The 15383-nt window shown below is 36.8% G+C and overlaps 1 protein-coding gene across 1 annotated transcript in view; it reads right to left on the bottom strand.

The window, feature by feature from the left end:
• Nucleotides 1–1774: 1774 nt before the first annotated feature.
• The window catches only part of RPRD1A (regulation of nuclear pre-mRNA domain containing 1A), a 42506-nt gene continuing 28897 nt past the window's right edge, over nt 1775–15383 (bottom strand). Inside the window, exon 7 of the mRNA XM_084509536.1 lies at nt 1775–6460. Coding sequence (XP_084365662.1) covers nt 6311–6460 — 150 coding nt within the window. The 3' untranslated portion in view covers nt 1775–6310. The remainder of the gene's footprint in view (nt 6461–15383) is intronic.

The raw sequence follows: 15383 nt of genomic DNA, 5'->3' as shown, positions 1-15383 counted from the left end.
TGTCATTCTTGGATCGAAATGTGAACCTTGGAGTTAGTTAAACCATTTTGGTGTAGAACTTTGTATTAAGCCATCTGTTACAATGTTTATGATCTAGTCCTGCGTAAAAATAATGCCATCTTGGTGATGGAGAATTTGTATTACAAAAATGTATTTGTAAAACACATTTTAGAATAATTTTTTATATTTAAAGCATGTGCATTAGGTAGTCTCCTGTTCTGCTTCCTGTGAGGCTCATGCAAAAACAGCATGGGTATCTATATGCTAGTGCAAGGTGCACCAACGTAAATGTTTTAGGTCAAATCAAGAGTATGGTTTTGAAGCTTATCTCCCCAACCGCCCCTTTTCACTGTGCTTTTTATTCAACACTGAATGGTCTCAGAGTATGTCAATGACATTTCTTTGGGATAAAACAACAGATTATGGATAAAAGCAGGTAAGACATGCTCTGGGGGCACAACTGATGTGGTCCAGCCACTAATGGGTGATCTGTCCACAAACCCACGAGTTAATCTGAAGTTCACATGCCCCAAAAAGGGTCTTGTGGATTGCAGGCACTGAGCTTCAGGTATTTTGCATGCCAGATGTAATTCTGCTGCAACATGGTATTTGTTAATGCTCCAGACCACATCTTCTGTGTAGACTGACAGCAGGAGTTGTCAGAGAAGTTCAGATGCATTCTTATAAAGAATCACTGTTGCAAGATATTAAATTTACATTACCATGGGGAAAAGTAAGTATGTGCCATTCCTTGGTTTACAAATATACTTCCAAACGCCAGGCAGAAGTAGTTTTGATATTTTTTATCATCTGAAGTGCTTTTATGTTATTCTTAAGCCTCTAAGAATGTGTGTATATATAATATACATATAAATATATATATTTCTGTGTCTGGACTACATGCATATGCGTGTGTATGTATATACAAACACATCAGTTGTGTATATATACATACATAGACACATATACATAATCTGATGCATGCTTCAGAGTAGATTACGTCCCTGTACAAGGCTTTGCTGGCAGCAACAGACTGTCACTGAGCCCCCCTGCCAAACACCTGCCATGCAGCGTTACTCATTTACGTGTGAAGAGCTAGAACATCTCTCTTTGTCAAGAGGAAAAGGCACCGATACCAGTGAGGCCAGAATTTTACCAAGACTTTGTAAAGCAAACCCAAGAAGTTTCACTATTAGGCACGCACCTCTGGGTACAAATATTTAATTATGGATTGAGAGTTAGTATTTCCCAGCTCATATAATTCTGCTCATGCAATTATACTGCATTACCTTTGATACTAATAGGATGATAACACCATGCTGAAAATGTTACAAAAAATTAGATTAAAATAACCACCTCAGTGAAAGCTTATTTATTTTGAAACCATTTTGAGACATTTTCACATTTTTGTATATTGGGAACCTTGGACTGGAACAGTACAAATGGTACCTCAAACCCAACCCTTCCTCCCTCCGAAAGTGACAAAAAACTTGGCCAAACCTGATGGTATATCAGCAATATTTCTTTTTTAAAAAATTGCAGCTTTAGATATATGACCCCAGACTTCTTAATGCACTGCTTCCTCATTGAAAAATTTCAGTTTATTGTACAAAATACAAATACAGAGAGTAACAAACTTCAAAATTAGTATTGATCATTTCCTCAGCGTCGCTCTGTGATTTTGGTTTCCTCTTAGGTATAGGGAGCAGCTTACATTAAGACCAATGCACAAAATGAGATCGAATATGCAAGCAATAAACAGTGATTTCATGGATGTTTTTACAACAATGTTTTATTCTATTAAATATGAAAGAGCATACATACAGGTGTTATTTTAAGGACATAAATTACACAAGGATTACACAATCTGTCAGAAGAGCACAATAATGAAACATCTTTACATTTCAAACTTTTCTTGTTAGCTTTTAACAAATGAGTCTATTTCTGTTGCAAACAAGTAACAAGAGTGCTATTGAACTTCTGCAAATTCCCACAAAAACATCATGCTTAGTAGGATACTTTAAATGTTGTAAAGATGAAATCAGAATTAGGTTTCTAAATAACACGATGGAAGAGATTTACTACTTAATCAAGATAAATGACACACTGAAATAGGAGCTGAGACAAAATTGGTCATTCATTAAAATGAAAAAAAAAATAAAAATCCACTCCAGACAGTACATTTGAATCTGCTTTCTTTACTTGCAGGAATATTCAGTGTGATTATATGCATGAGCAATAAGCAGAACTGGCCCTAAATACTTATCAGTGTAACAGTCACACTTTAGACATGCTGGTTTGCTATTTCACTAACCTTTCCACAGTAGAAAAGCCAGGAATCAGTTTGTTCACGTTTCAAAACCCAGCTCTTGTGTAGAGGGCCAATCAAGCCTACGCATGATCTCCATGTTCATCTGTGCAGGGGACTACCGCATCCCAAGTATGTATTTTGGGTAATCACTAAATTACCAGACTGAGCTGCCACTGGCTCAGGAGAGGAATATTAGCCTGTCGAAAATACTAAAACAATGTCTTTTTAAACTTCAGGAAAAGAGGAATGTAATTTTATTATAATGAAAGCTCTCAGTTTGACATTCAGAAGACTACTCAGATAAAATACATATTAAGCATGTAGTCTGGGTTGTGTTCCTAGGGATTAGCTGAGGTGCTTCAATGTATTACTACAAACGTTACCTGAGTGAGACAGACAAACTAACATTACTGCAGTGTATGCTTTAATTTTCAAAAGGAGCAATGAAACACAATTTCTAAGAACGACTATTTTTGTAACTAAGGGCTCCACGTTTATTTTCGAAACTGGAGAAGTGGGGTAATGTTCTGGGTAGTTTTCAAAACAGTTTGCAAAAATACAGCTTGATCCTGCAGCCCCCAGAGTATACAAGCAGTCCCAGTGACCTCCAAGGTAAGCATTCTCATATGGCAAAGAGCTGCAGGATTGTCTTTTTTTATTTTTTTTCCAAAGAATGCTCAATAAAAGTGCAATATAGTGAAGCGAATAATCGGATTATTATGCTTATTATTATTTGCTGCAAAATGTTCAGATGCTATTTATGTAATTTGTAAGGTGGGCATTCCGGTTTGGGTACAGTCAGACCATGTTAGAAGAGACGGGCAGGGTACACGCACACAGTTCCCCAGTGTTGCAACACCCCAAAGCAGTTCTGTTGTATCACCCCAGCTACAGGTAATTACTGTGCTGCTCACAGTTTCACACTGTGATTTCTGTTTTGACAAGCGTTGACATTTGTTTTGCTTCTCGTTTCCACTCAGACATTTTCTCCCCCTTTTAGCTCCCAGGCACTCACTCTTTCCCCACCCAGACTCTTTTCTTCCTGAGATGTCAGACGTATATGCAATAAGCTTTGGAACCTGAGAATTTGGAGGTATCTTTTGACACTACAGGGCTGCATTTGTATCATACCATGTTATCTCTTGCTATACTACTACAGCTACAATATAAATCTTCTAACTAGTTGATACATGATGCCTTTCCCATAGAAAAAAAAAAAAAAAAGTACCCTTCAGCCACTAATATGTAACACTTGCTATAAGAGTGACATTTCCCTTCAGCAAGTCCTCTTTTCCAAACGAATTTTGAGAGACAATTTCCAAAAACCCAGCTATGAAATACTCCTTGAAGTAAACAATTATCACAATAAAGAAAAAATACATCCAGAAAATAGCACTCTCTCAAAATTAAAACTTATATACACCAAGAAAACGTTGAGATTTTTCCTCATTCTTTCATCAGCTCTACATTATCTGTAGATAAGCAACATTATGACAAAGATAATGGTATGAATAGGAAAAACGAGCCTAGTGAAGTAAGTGTTGTGTCTTTTTTAATTCTCTTGAGAGATCAAGGAAATCCAGCACTCAGTTTTATTTTTTATAATTGTTCTTAATTATGGTAGCAAAAAGCTATTTAAGCTTAATACATTCCCTACAGCTTTGAGTATCCATGACTTAGATCCTTCAATGGACTCTAAGCAAGCCATGCCACTGCACTTAGAATCATGTCTGGGTAACAAATTCAGAAATCCCTGAATGAGATTCAACAATAAATGCACTATTATTCCTTCTTGGTTTATGATTTGTTTTATAGTTCTTAATGGATTGCACTGTTATAACTAATTTGATGCTATTCTTTAGCAAAGCTGAACTTTAGCTGCAGCAGTAATGCACATATATGTATTTCTAAATTTATGAGCTGAGTTTTAACACATTAGAACAGAAATATTTAATATGTAAACTTCATCTGGATGTTCATTTTCTTAGCATAAATGCAAGAAGAAAAGATGGCAATAAGTGTTATTTATTTTTACACATTAGATCTGAACTAAAGAAACACTCCTCTGAATTAATTATAGTTACAAATTTTAGACAGTCAGTGAGCTCAGGTAAGCTATTTTCAGCATTCCTACCTGACAGTTAGAATTTTTGATGACATTAATATTCTACTTTGCATACTATGGAATGCTAGGCCAAAGCTTGTACTTATTTTCCTCTACTTAACTAAGGTCTCATTCATGTCTTCTGTGAGAAAAGCTAATTGGACTGGGGTGCTTACATGTACGTGTGACTATTTTAAAGAGACAGAGCTTTCTTCACGTCGAATACAGCAAGTATTCTAGGGATTGCCCCTATAGAGGTCAAAAACAAGTGACAAATTACTACCTAGCTTCAACAATTTCACTCCAGGACTATTCTGAATGATTGCAGTTTTTGAAAACAAGTATAGATTATTTTTAAAAGTTTGCTTTCATGTGAAAAGGAGTGTTAGACCCATAACCTCTGAACTTAAATGACGCAAAACAATGTCTGACAAGTGCAAACCCATGAACAAAATGTTATCATTAAATACTCAGATGATCCATCCAACTCAACACACTTGCTGACTAGGTTTTTAAGGTTATCTAAATGCCAAAGGGTACAGGTAGACATTTTTAAATCACTCCTCAACAACTGAGTGCCTAATTTCAATTGACCGAAAAGCCTCAGCTTTCTGGCAATCCTTTAGGTGCCTGTCTATATCTTTAGGTTTTTAAGCTAAATTAAAAGCTGGTGCATAGTATAGAAACAAGGAATTTTCACAGGTTTGGCTACCTTGAAACAAATACCACATTCATGCCATGCAAAGGGTTGTTAAAAAAAAAAAAAAAAACAAAAAAAAAAACCAACAACAACAAAAAACCACTCAGCACTAAATTTCCACGGTTTAACTTATACACAGTCCTGAACTGTCTCCTCCTTTCCTCATGATAGAAGACCATCAAGATCTAGAAATGTTTGCTGGAGCTAGGGGGCTGGAAGCCTATACTGGCCTCTGGGGTTTCTCAGTGGAGGGGGGTGGCTTGGCCCAAAGCTTCTATACTGTTTACAACCTGGCTGAACCATGCTACTGCATGTATAGATTGTGTATAGGGTTGTCGGATTTAGTAATGGACATTTAACAATTGGGATCATTCAGAGAATGACCTTTCAATTTAATTAAAGCTGTAAAATGGCTTTGCATTTCTGGGATTAACCTTTTTAGATGGAGATGGATGTTCCAGAAACAGATTAGAGTACAAATGAATGGTCCCTCAATTTAGAAACTAAGCAGCTGTAACAAGAAAAGTTCCAATTTTGAAGCCTAATTAAAATGGTCAATTGTATAGTTTCTTACACTGACTTTTAAATTACACTAACATATTGCAACATTTTGAGTCATTCAAAGATGTAGTCTGTGTAACATGATTTATGTTTTCCAATACAAAACTGGTTTCTAACATTTACTTCAAAATAAACCACCTGACTTGCTTTGAGATTGGGTATTTTAAATGTAATGGACAGTAGGATTACTTTTAACTTCGCATTAAATAGTCTTAACTTTCTTGCAGACATAAACTTCTGATTTCCATGTTTCACTCCCTCACTAGCAACTGAAATGTCTCAAGTTAGAAGTATGCTTTGATTACATGTTGATCTACATTAAATATAGGGTACATAGGAAAAATCTTAGCATGTTTTTTACAGCGCACCCAACCAAAATCTGTACAAAAGATAATTACCCATTCTTTAATGTATTAGATGCAGACGACACTTTTTATAAATGTACCCTTATGTTCACTCGCCAATAAAATAGTAAACAAATCAACTTTTTAAACCATTTTTTTTTATAAATTATTAGAGTATTTTACTGACACTCTCCAACAATATACAAAAATAATACTACAAGAGTACCAATCAGTCTGACCTACCCCTCATTTCACAGAAAAGTAGAGGTTATGGAAGGGCATTCTTCTAATCAATCATCACTGTAGATGTCTCCTGCAAACGGCAGGTGTACGTGGCTGCCCGTGACGTTGGGAAGTCGAGAGAGATCAGGCAGGTTCTGGATGCGTGACCTGAGTTCTTTCCGTACTTGGGACACTCTGGCGAGCTTGCGTTTGTATTCCTGTAAGGGAGAAGGATTCATCATGAAATAAATACCATCCCCTTTTTTACTGCACTTAACACATGTCCTAACAAATGGTCAGCTGCATATGTCCTACCAAGCTGACCATTCGTAGGTATTTGGTATTAAACCCAATATTAGTGCAGAAAACACAACAAAACAAACAAAAAACCTCCAACCAACCAACCAACATAAAAAATACTAAAATCTCATTTCAGCAGTTAATTCTTGAGTGGTGAATCAGCTGAATCCTGGCCAAATACATTCTCTGTCCACGAAGAACTGTGAAGCAGCAAATCAGCACCCCTTCATAGGTTCGAAGTGTGATGCTAGGCAAACATGCACATTACCAGCTACATTTTCTCAAGACTTTACTCCAGAACCAGAAATGTGCCTTAAATGAGATTATCAGTTGCTTGGCTCCATTAAGCTTCCCTTTTGCTGATAATAAATCATTTCCATAGTAACATCACATTTCTCACATCCAGCATTTTCCATACAAATTTCAGCTGGGACTTGTTGCCTAGTGAATATCAGCTCGACCAATATTACTGACAGTGTGTCTCCTTTTCTCACCAAGGCGCATGCTCTCAGAAATTTGGTCTCCCATATACCAGCATTGCCTTTTTGCCCTGACCAACACCTTTACAGCACAACGCACACTCACGGGCAGTCAAAGCTTAGTCCTTGTACCTTGTTAGAAATGGAGACCACTGAAAAAATCGGGTCAAGGTTTTAGTATTACTACAAGACTAGAATATATCAAAAATTATATAGGGCTTTAGAATTCACTAAAAGCTACAGAGTGTAATTTTTATACAATTTTGGTAATTGTAGAGATTGCTTTTCCATGACATTTCTCCCCCTTGGGTATTCACCTCCTCCAGAGCACCATAATTTCCCTGCCCCTCTCAAAACCATTCTAGAAATCACTGAAGATGATCAGTTTTCATGACTGATGAGCATGTCTGAAAGGGTTTTAAAAACATAGGGATTGAGCAGTTTTGAGGTATTTCAAAGCTGTTTTTTTGTTTTTTTTTTTTGTTTTTTTTTTTTTTTTAGAGTTTAATTCCATGTAAAATCATTCTGAAAAGGTCAGTTCTGAAAGGGTTTGCTTATATATTTTGATGGCTGCTGATATAGTCCTGTCATTACCTAAGTAGTCCTTGACTGCTGGAAGGCAGACATCAGGAATTCAAGAGAAACAATATTTATATGTACAGCCTTTATTCTTTTATCATAATACTGTGCACATGTATATACATCCTTTTTGTCCAACTTATATGCTGGGGGTGTGACTCAGCAATTAAAACAGAAGACTGGGAATGGGGATATCTCGGCTTCGCTTCTGGTATTTTTGCTCCATTGGAAATGCTGGATGCTGTGCAACTGAGCAACCATTTACCCACACCGCTGAGGCTCCTAACTACAGAAATCCTGCTGGAGAACTTCAATTTCACTTTCATTATCTTGATTTTAACATACACTTCAAATTACCCCTGTGTAAACAAGGCTAGATTCAAGCTATTTACTTCAGACAGACAAGGACAAGCAGAAGCATGTTGTTTTCTCCTGCCACAGGGAGCATAATTTGCGTTGCTGGCTGCCTATGGAGAACCTCACTCCTGGGATATGTGGGCAACTTGACGTACAGAATTAAATTCACTTTAATTCCTTCAGTGGCCTAAGATAAGACTACTTTCAAGCAATAATTTTTGGCCCTACCAGTCATAAGAGCAGGTTTATGAGATGATTAGAACAACTTATTTTGCTAATTAGAATCCCACTGATTACTACAGTTTTCATTACTTGCCAGCGTCAAATGTAATATTTTGTGAAACTAATGCTAAAATCTACAGATTCCACATCTAGATCAACAGCATTTCTCTATCAAGTAAGTGCCAGGCAAAAAAAGCCAAATAATTTTTGATTGAACAGATACCACACTCATCATGAATAGTAAAAATGTGGGAAGCCCAAACAGGCTGTGCCCTGCATATCATATTTTCCCTTTCAACTGAAATAGGTTGAAACAGATTTTGATAGAGAGTTTCTACAATTATCTTACAGATGGGCTACAGCTAAAACCACTTGGAACTTAATGAGTACGCCTTCCCTTTTCAGCATTAAGATGACTTTGATCTCTCATCTGATCACTAACACTATGGCAAGCATCAAAATACTAATGCATAGCAAAGGGAGAGAAAAAAAAGGCTTGATTGCAAAGCAAGAATAGAAGATACACAGAAAACACAAATATTTAATCTGCACTCATCAGCCATAGAAAAAAGGTAAGGTGGAAAGCAACACTCTCATTACACAAAGGAAAAAAATATAAAGAAAAAGATAAAAAGGATAAAAAGATAAAAACTTTTCAAATGTTCAGGGCATGAGTATACAGAGGCATCTGTGGCTGGTAAGATCGGATTTAGAACTGAGATCCCTGACTTTCCAGGCCAGTTCCAACCTTTCAGGCTCAGGTGCTGACACGGGTGCTGTGTCTCAGAGCAAATGCTTCTCACAGGCTGTCTGAACAGCACAGGCATTGCTAGCAATCTTCAAAGGCTCAGACGAAGGCAAGCAGCATGTGATATCGACATTTTAAAAGTTCAGACACACAGAATTTATTTATAGGCTCCTCCTTATTAAAATATAACGCCTCACCCAGCCTGGGTATTTGTGCATGGAAGACTGGCAGCTAGAACTAGAGGAGCCAGGCAAGCCTCTCTATCGATCCAGAAAATGTAATAGCTGGGCTAAATTTTGTGCTGTCTTTAAAAACCTGCCATGGCTCACATCCTTCACCCACATGATTAAGGACTCATGCTATTTGTCAGTGCTAAGGTTGAATGAAATCCCAGAACAGCTTAGCATTTAAAGCACTAAACAGAGTCTGAATACATTTATGTGCATCACACACACACAAGAAAAACAAAACAAAACAAAACAAAACAAAACAAAAAAATTTTTGAAAAATCGAGGACAGGCATGACAAGCTTAGGGAAGGAGTGACTTGGATAACCTTCCATTATAATTTTGCCCTCTTTACTTGAAATGAGTTTTCTATTTTCTGCAACTTAACCATACGTCAGAACCTTACGTCAGTTTGTCATTAGGCCTTACCACAACTGGCGTAAATGGCCCTACAAGCTAGCCTCTGACTGCTTTGTTCATTTCTTGTTCTACGCATTGCCTCAGGCATTGCTTACTGCATGCTATTCAAACTCTGGTCTGTACACAGATCTACAAATATCCTTACAGGTTTGCTGATGGCATACTTCACCATTCGTAAACATAACTAATTCTTCAGGAAACTTCTTTGGGCAGGAAATGAGAAATCAAAGTCAAATGCATCCTCTAATTTTGAATATTGGATTTTTCCCAGTGCTGAAAATTACCAAGAATGTAACACTTCAAATCACATTTTTTAAAATTAACTTAAAATATCGTAGACTCCTCAGCTTGTGTGCTAAGGAAGCAACAGGAAACAATGAACTCAGAATTTTGAAACCCACAAACTAAATTTGTGACCATCTCGGGATTTAAATGACTTTGTCATAGATGGTACCATTAACTGGTACCACTGCAGATCTTCAAACTGTGTGTTTCTGATTGCAGCAGTAGTAAATGGGAACAAAGTACTTTACCAGAACATTTCCCATCTGAAGGGTGAGTGAGTGATAGAAATGCAAAATCCTTCACAGTGGTCCCAATCCAGTCATCTTTGTCCAGCTCCTTCCAACATAAACTTGGTCCTCAAACCTCACTCACCCTAGTCTTGACCCTTGGTCCGACTCTATTCCTCAAATACTGTTCCCAGAACCGATGTATTTGTCCAGCAAGGCTGTTTGGTGCCTCTCACCCCACCGTCATGCCTGTATTCTCACCCAATACACTCACAATTGTTTTTTGCCTAACTGTTCTGATTTCCTTCCTTTCTGGCTCCATGTCTGAATTCCTCCCTCTAATCCCAGTCTATAATTATTACTTTGTCTATAGGTTTAGCTGCTCCTGGTTCCAGTTCCACCTATTTCTCCCCAGTCCTTTTTACTCAGCCTGTCCCTGTTCTTTGCCTACACTGTATCTCCATTTCTCTCTCACCTCATACCACCTTTTGCTCCCATTCTCTTTGTCCAAATAAATTTCAGTTCCTTCCATTTCAATCCTACATGACGTTCCATTTTTCTGACCCGTCACTCCCTTACTTCTCAGCCAGCTGATCTCTTTTCCTCCCATGGCCAGGCCCTGTCCCCTACTCCATTCCTTACTGTAACATTTAGTCCTAGACTCCCTCCTAACCTCTGTGGCCTCTGGTGCCACGTTTACAGACACTTGTCCAAGTTCTGCACACTCAAACCCATTGGCTTCACCTCCACATTACTTAGACTCACGGGAACCAAGGACAACCCACCCACAGAAGTGTTCAGCTCTCACACCAGGCACTTGGCCCATGGTCAGCTCATGCAGATTGTAGCCATCTATAGCTGCAATCACAGAAGTCTTCTTTAGCCCAAGCTGGAAAAGAAACTCTGGCAGAAAAGTTCTTCATGGAAGTCAGTGATGTCTAAGAAGCCTCTGATGTGCATATTAAAAGCCCTTTTTTTTTTTTCTTTTTTTTTTTTTTTTTTTTTCCTAAAGCCTTGTAATTTCATTAAATTCAGGTTGATTTCCATTAGTATAACAAAATCCATGCCCCTGACAGAAAGAATAGCTTCCCCACACCACAATGCTTTGAGAAATAACATTAATGTCATCTCAAAGAAAAGGTTTAAAGTTCTTGTTGTTGTTGTTTTTAACATTGTTTTATTACATAAACTTTATTCTTGAAGATTAATTGTGTTGGAAAAAAGTTGGTCCAAACAGGGACATGTAGGCTTAATTACAGGCTGTATCACCAGGCTTACTTAGTTTATATTTACCTTCACTCTATCAGAAAAGGTCCAAAGTAACATATATTAATTTATAAAATAAATTACTATTTAAAGATACTGATTTAATTAGAGAATCTGTTACAGGACAGTAATTTAACTGAAAGCATTTGAAGATGACAGATATGAGTAGCAGTTCCTCACAATGCCTACTTGAAGTTAAATTTGGTCTTGGTGTTTTATCATCCAATATGAGACTTTTATCTCTCTCAAAACTTAGACATTATAATAAACTTGAAAGTACCTACTTCCAAGAGATGCTTAAATTACACTAAATTCTTACATTTCAAATGTTGGCTAATAGCATGAGGTTCTGAAGAATTTCTGATGACAAGGAATCAGGCACTTCTGTAAAATTTTACACAACTGAGCTCAAATATTCAAGCAGATACTCTACAGATTAAGACACACATGGGTTAAAATAGAATAGTTTTGAAAATAAAAATGAAATGGCCTCAGGCTTCAAGATAGCTTCTTAAAGTTTCACCTACTCAAAAACAAATCTGAAAGAAATCCAAATTAAAGGATATCACGGTTCCACTTCAAATTGATTTTTTGTTGACAGTTTTTTGTGGTCTATTGGAAAAAACATGTCCTTCACAATATATTTAGGAACAGCTGTGTAAAGTCCTCAGGCTCAAGTATTTACTGTACCAAGTAGCTGAACTGTACAAATTGTGTATCACACACATTCCTCTTTTCATGTAACCATTATGTGCAGGTCATTACAAAGGTCTCAGTTTCAAATTCCATATGTGCAATTCATCTTTCTAAAGCCAATGCTGTGGGTGTCCAACTGCAAAAACGGGGACTTTGATGTTCATTATTTAATGGAGACAAATGGACATCTGAGCGTATGAAATTTCTGTGAAGCCAAAATTACAAGTAACTGGTTTTGATACAAAAAGTAAATCTGAAAACAAAAGCAGCAGTTCACCTTCCTAAGTAGGGGTTTTATCTGTAGCTGGCCAAGAGACAAATGTTTCAGGTCCTTATCTCTTCTTTTGTCAGAGGCATATATATATAAAGTAGAAGTAGTGAGACCTAGGTTTATTGCAGCAACGGTAAGTAATAGTAGCAGTCTAATCTAAGCAGCAGCAAATTTAAAGCAAGGTAATATACACAGTTTTTGCAACTGCACTATAAAGCCACTAAATATTAACCTGTGAGCAAGGCAAAAAAAATAAAATATAATAAAATAAAAAATCAATGAGAAGTACGTGAATTAGAAGTGTTCTGCTGACCTGAGATTGGGTATTCACTGTATTTCAAGTGGAATAAACATCAGTAATATAGATGGAGGACCTTGACTTTCTGCTACAATTGAACCAAATACTGTTGGCCTACCAGTGCGGGACTATCTGTACAAAACTGATCTTAGGACATCTTCAACAAGCTCTTCAAACTATTTTTTTTTCGACTTCCTTCTTAATTTCCCATTTTATAAACTACTTCTATCAAACCTGAAGAAACTGCTGTGAAGGACAACCACCATACGACTCCAGAAAAGTCTTACCTGAAGAGCATATGGCTATTTCTTAACAGATTTTAAAGAGTGCTTCTCAAAATAAGCCAAGAAATGCCAGGGGGTCATCCAATGTGTGTATATCAGTAAATTTGATCAGCCAGACATCTTATTATACGTGTCAATTCATCGCACAATTTCATTAAGTAGGCTGATACATCCATTTTATAGACGTGGGTTCTAAAGATTTAGTGGCAGCTGAAAGATGAGCGCTCAGGAGTCTGATTTACTTTAATGGCAGTTGAAAGAGCTCAGCATCACTTGAGAAATGAAACTGAAGTTTATGTGACTAATAATGGCATGTGTAAAACAGACTGCATAGTAATTTTGTTTTTCTCTCCTTTCATGAGTGTGAAAAAGATGCTTCAAATGCACAGCTCAGTGATGGGTATGGGAGTGTGTGAAAGGTAGGACTGGGTGGAATGGAAATACTACACAGCAGCAGTAGGTATTCTTGAAACTGCCCCTCTAATGTCCTTTGGGAACATGTAATGCAAACTCTACTACATATGAGGCAAAAATGCAACTGCAATTCACAGTCAACAAGAAAGGAGAAAAATCTTTCCTAACAACCGGTATAAAATTCCATCATTTAACAAACAAACAAACAAACAACGGTGCTTTAGCATTAAATTAATGAGAAAGTTGTGTGTCAGGGAACTAAAATCAGTTAAGAGCGTGGAGGAGCTGCAAGAAAAAAAGAAAAAAAAAAAAAAAAAAGACAATTCTAGGCAGCAAATTTGGCATACCCACCCATTTATTTATTTTTTTTTTACATGTTTTCCTCAACTACGAATTGCTCATGTAACTAGTTGTATTTTAAAACTAAAAGGACACAAAAAGAGATTGCCAGGGTAAAAAAAAATAAAAAATAAAGAAACAGAAGAAAAAGTAACATCAGAAAGTAGGACAAAGAAGAAATAAAGAACATTTTTTAAAAAGACATTTACAGTGTTTTTCCTGAAGTTTTCTTTCCCATTATGAACTATTTTCCTTCCAAAAGCCTACAGCTAGCAATAACCCCACTAATGCACATCTTTCTGTGATCCACTGATGAAAGAAAACATGTATCAAAGGTTAGCAGTCATTTCTATCTAAAATGCGTTAGCTCTTTAAAGCATCTTTCATCCATTCAAGCCACCTGTACTTTGTTAAAAAGGTCTTTAAAATGATTGCCCTTGTTTATGTAAAAGCTCAAGTCACCTGTGGGTTTTCTGTTTGTTTGTTTGTGTTGTAGGTCTGGATTTCTATCCAGTCATGGGTAAATGACCTTTGAAGATCAGGTCATTAGGATAAAACCGTTAAATGTTGTTAAAATAACTAAATAATTAATCACTAAGGTGTCTCTAAAAAAATCGGAGTAATTCAATAGACATGTTGCAGAGTTAAACTGCAAGTAATGGAAAAGATTATTTAGTTCTTTCCATTCACATCCTGTTTTTTAAAAAAATGGGTCATTTTGGAATGGAGGGAAAGACAGGGAAGAGTCATTGCAAAGTTTCAAGTTTCAGATCTTTCTGTTAAAGATTCCAAGGACTGAGATTTCTGATTATGTAGTAGACTCTGGTATTATTTTTCATTGGTTCCCTTACTGCATTTCCTAAACTAATTCTTTGGTTTTCATGGTGTTGAAAAAAATTGAATTATACAAAGTAGTAAATAGCTTAAATTCCTTGTTTTGCCGTGTGTTTCTTGCATATCAGTATGCAAGTCACGTAGTACACTACCTAGTTTCCTGTTTTCTTCTTTTTTATGGCAGACATTCCAAATTTCTTATTCATACAAAATCCACTCTCAGAAGCTTGATGCTATTTTAAATTTCTACCAAAGGCTCCAGAACAACTCCATCTCTACTTTCATTTCTACAAACTCAAATAAAAAATTACAATCCTCTAAACTGTGCTTTTCCTTACTATCCCTTAGGGAAGTAGAAAAGAGGTTCTTTGCTTTGTTTTGTTTTTGTTTTTTAATCAGATTTGAGGTCCACACTACAAAATAAATAATTACATTTGCCTCATTCCTCTGCTGAGGAAAGCTTTAAATTCCCTGAGGAGAAAACAAGAACTGAAGTAGCAACGTAGGCTTGACTCTTGCTGAATAAGGGGGTTACCCTTCAATTTTTGGCAAGTTGAAGACAAATCTACAAGTCATCTAGGACCATTTAAGAATTTTAAAAATACTTATTCATCTCTTCTCTACTTATTCAGTCCCTAAGACCCCACATCCTTATGTCTCACAATGTCTCATACGTCTCACAAACATTGAGTTTGAAACAAAAAGACAAAAATAAACTAAGCCTAGGATCTGATGACTGGGTCTTCTGGGACTTTCATTAAGGGGAAGAAAACCAGCAAGTCTAAATTTCAGGCAAGAGTTAACAGGGTTGGTTTCTCTGCCAGCATGCTGCCTTGGGAAGCTCTAGGGCACAGCCAAACCAACCTGCCAGTGCATGTTTTAAGATTTGTGGTCT

This window comes from Aythya ferina (assembly GCF_964211825.1).
Source record: "Aythya ferina genome assembly, chromosome: 2".
NCBI classification, from domain to species: domain Eukaryota; kingdom Metazoa; phylum Chordata; class Aves; order Anseriformes; family Anatidae; genus Aythya; species Aythya ferina.
The sequence above is the reverse complement of the archived record's forward strand: the minus strand, read 5'-3'. Positions and strand labels throughout refer to the sequence as shown.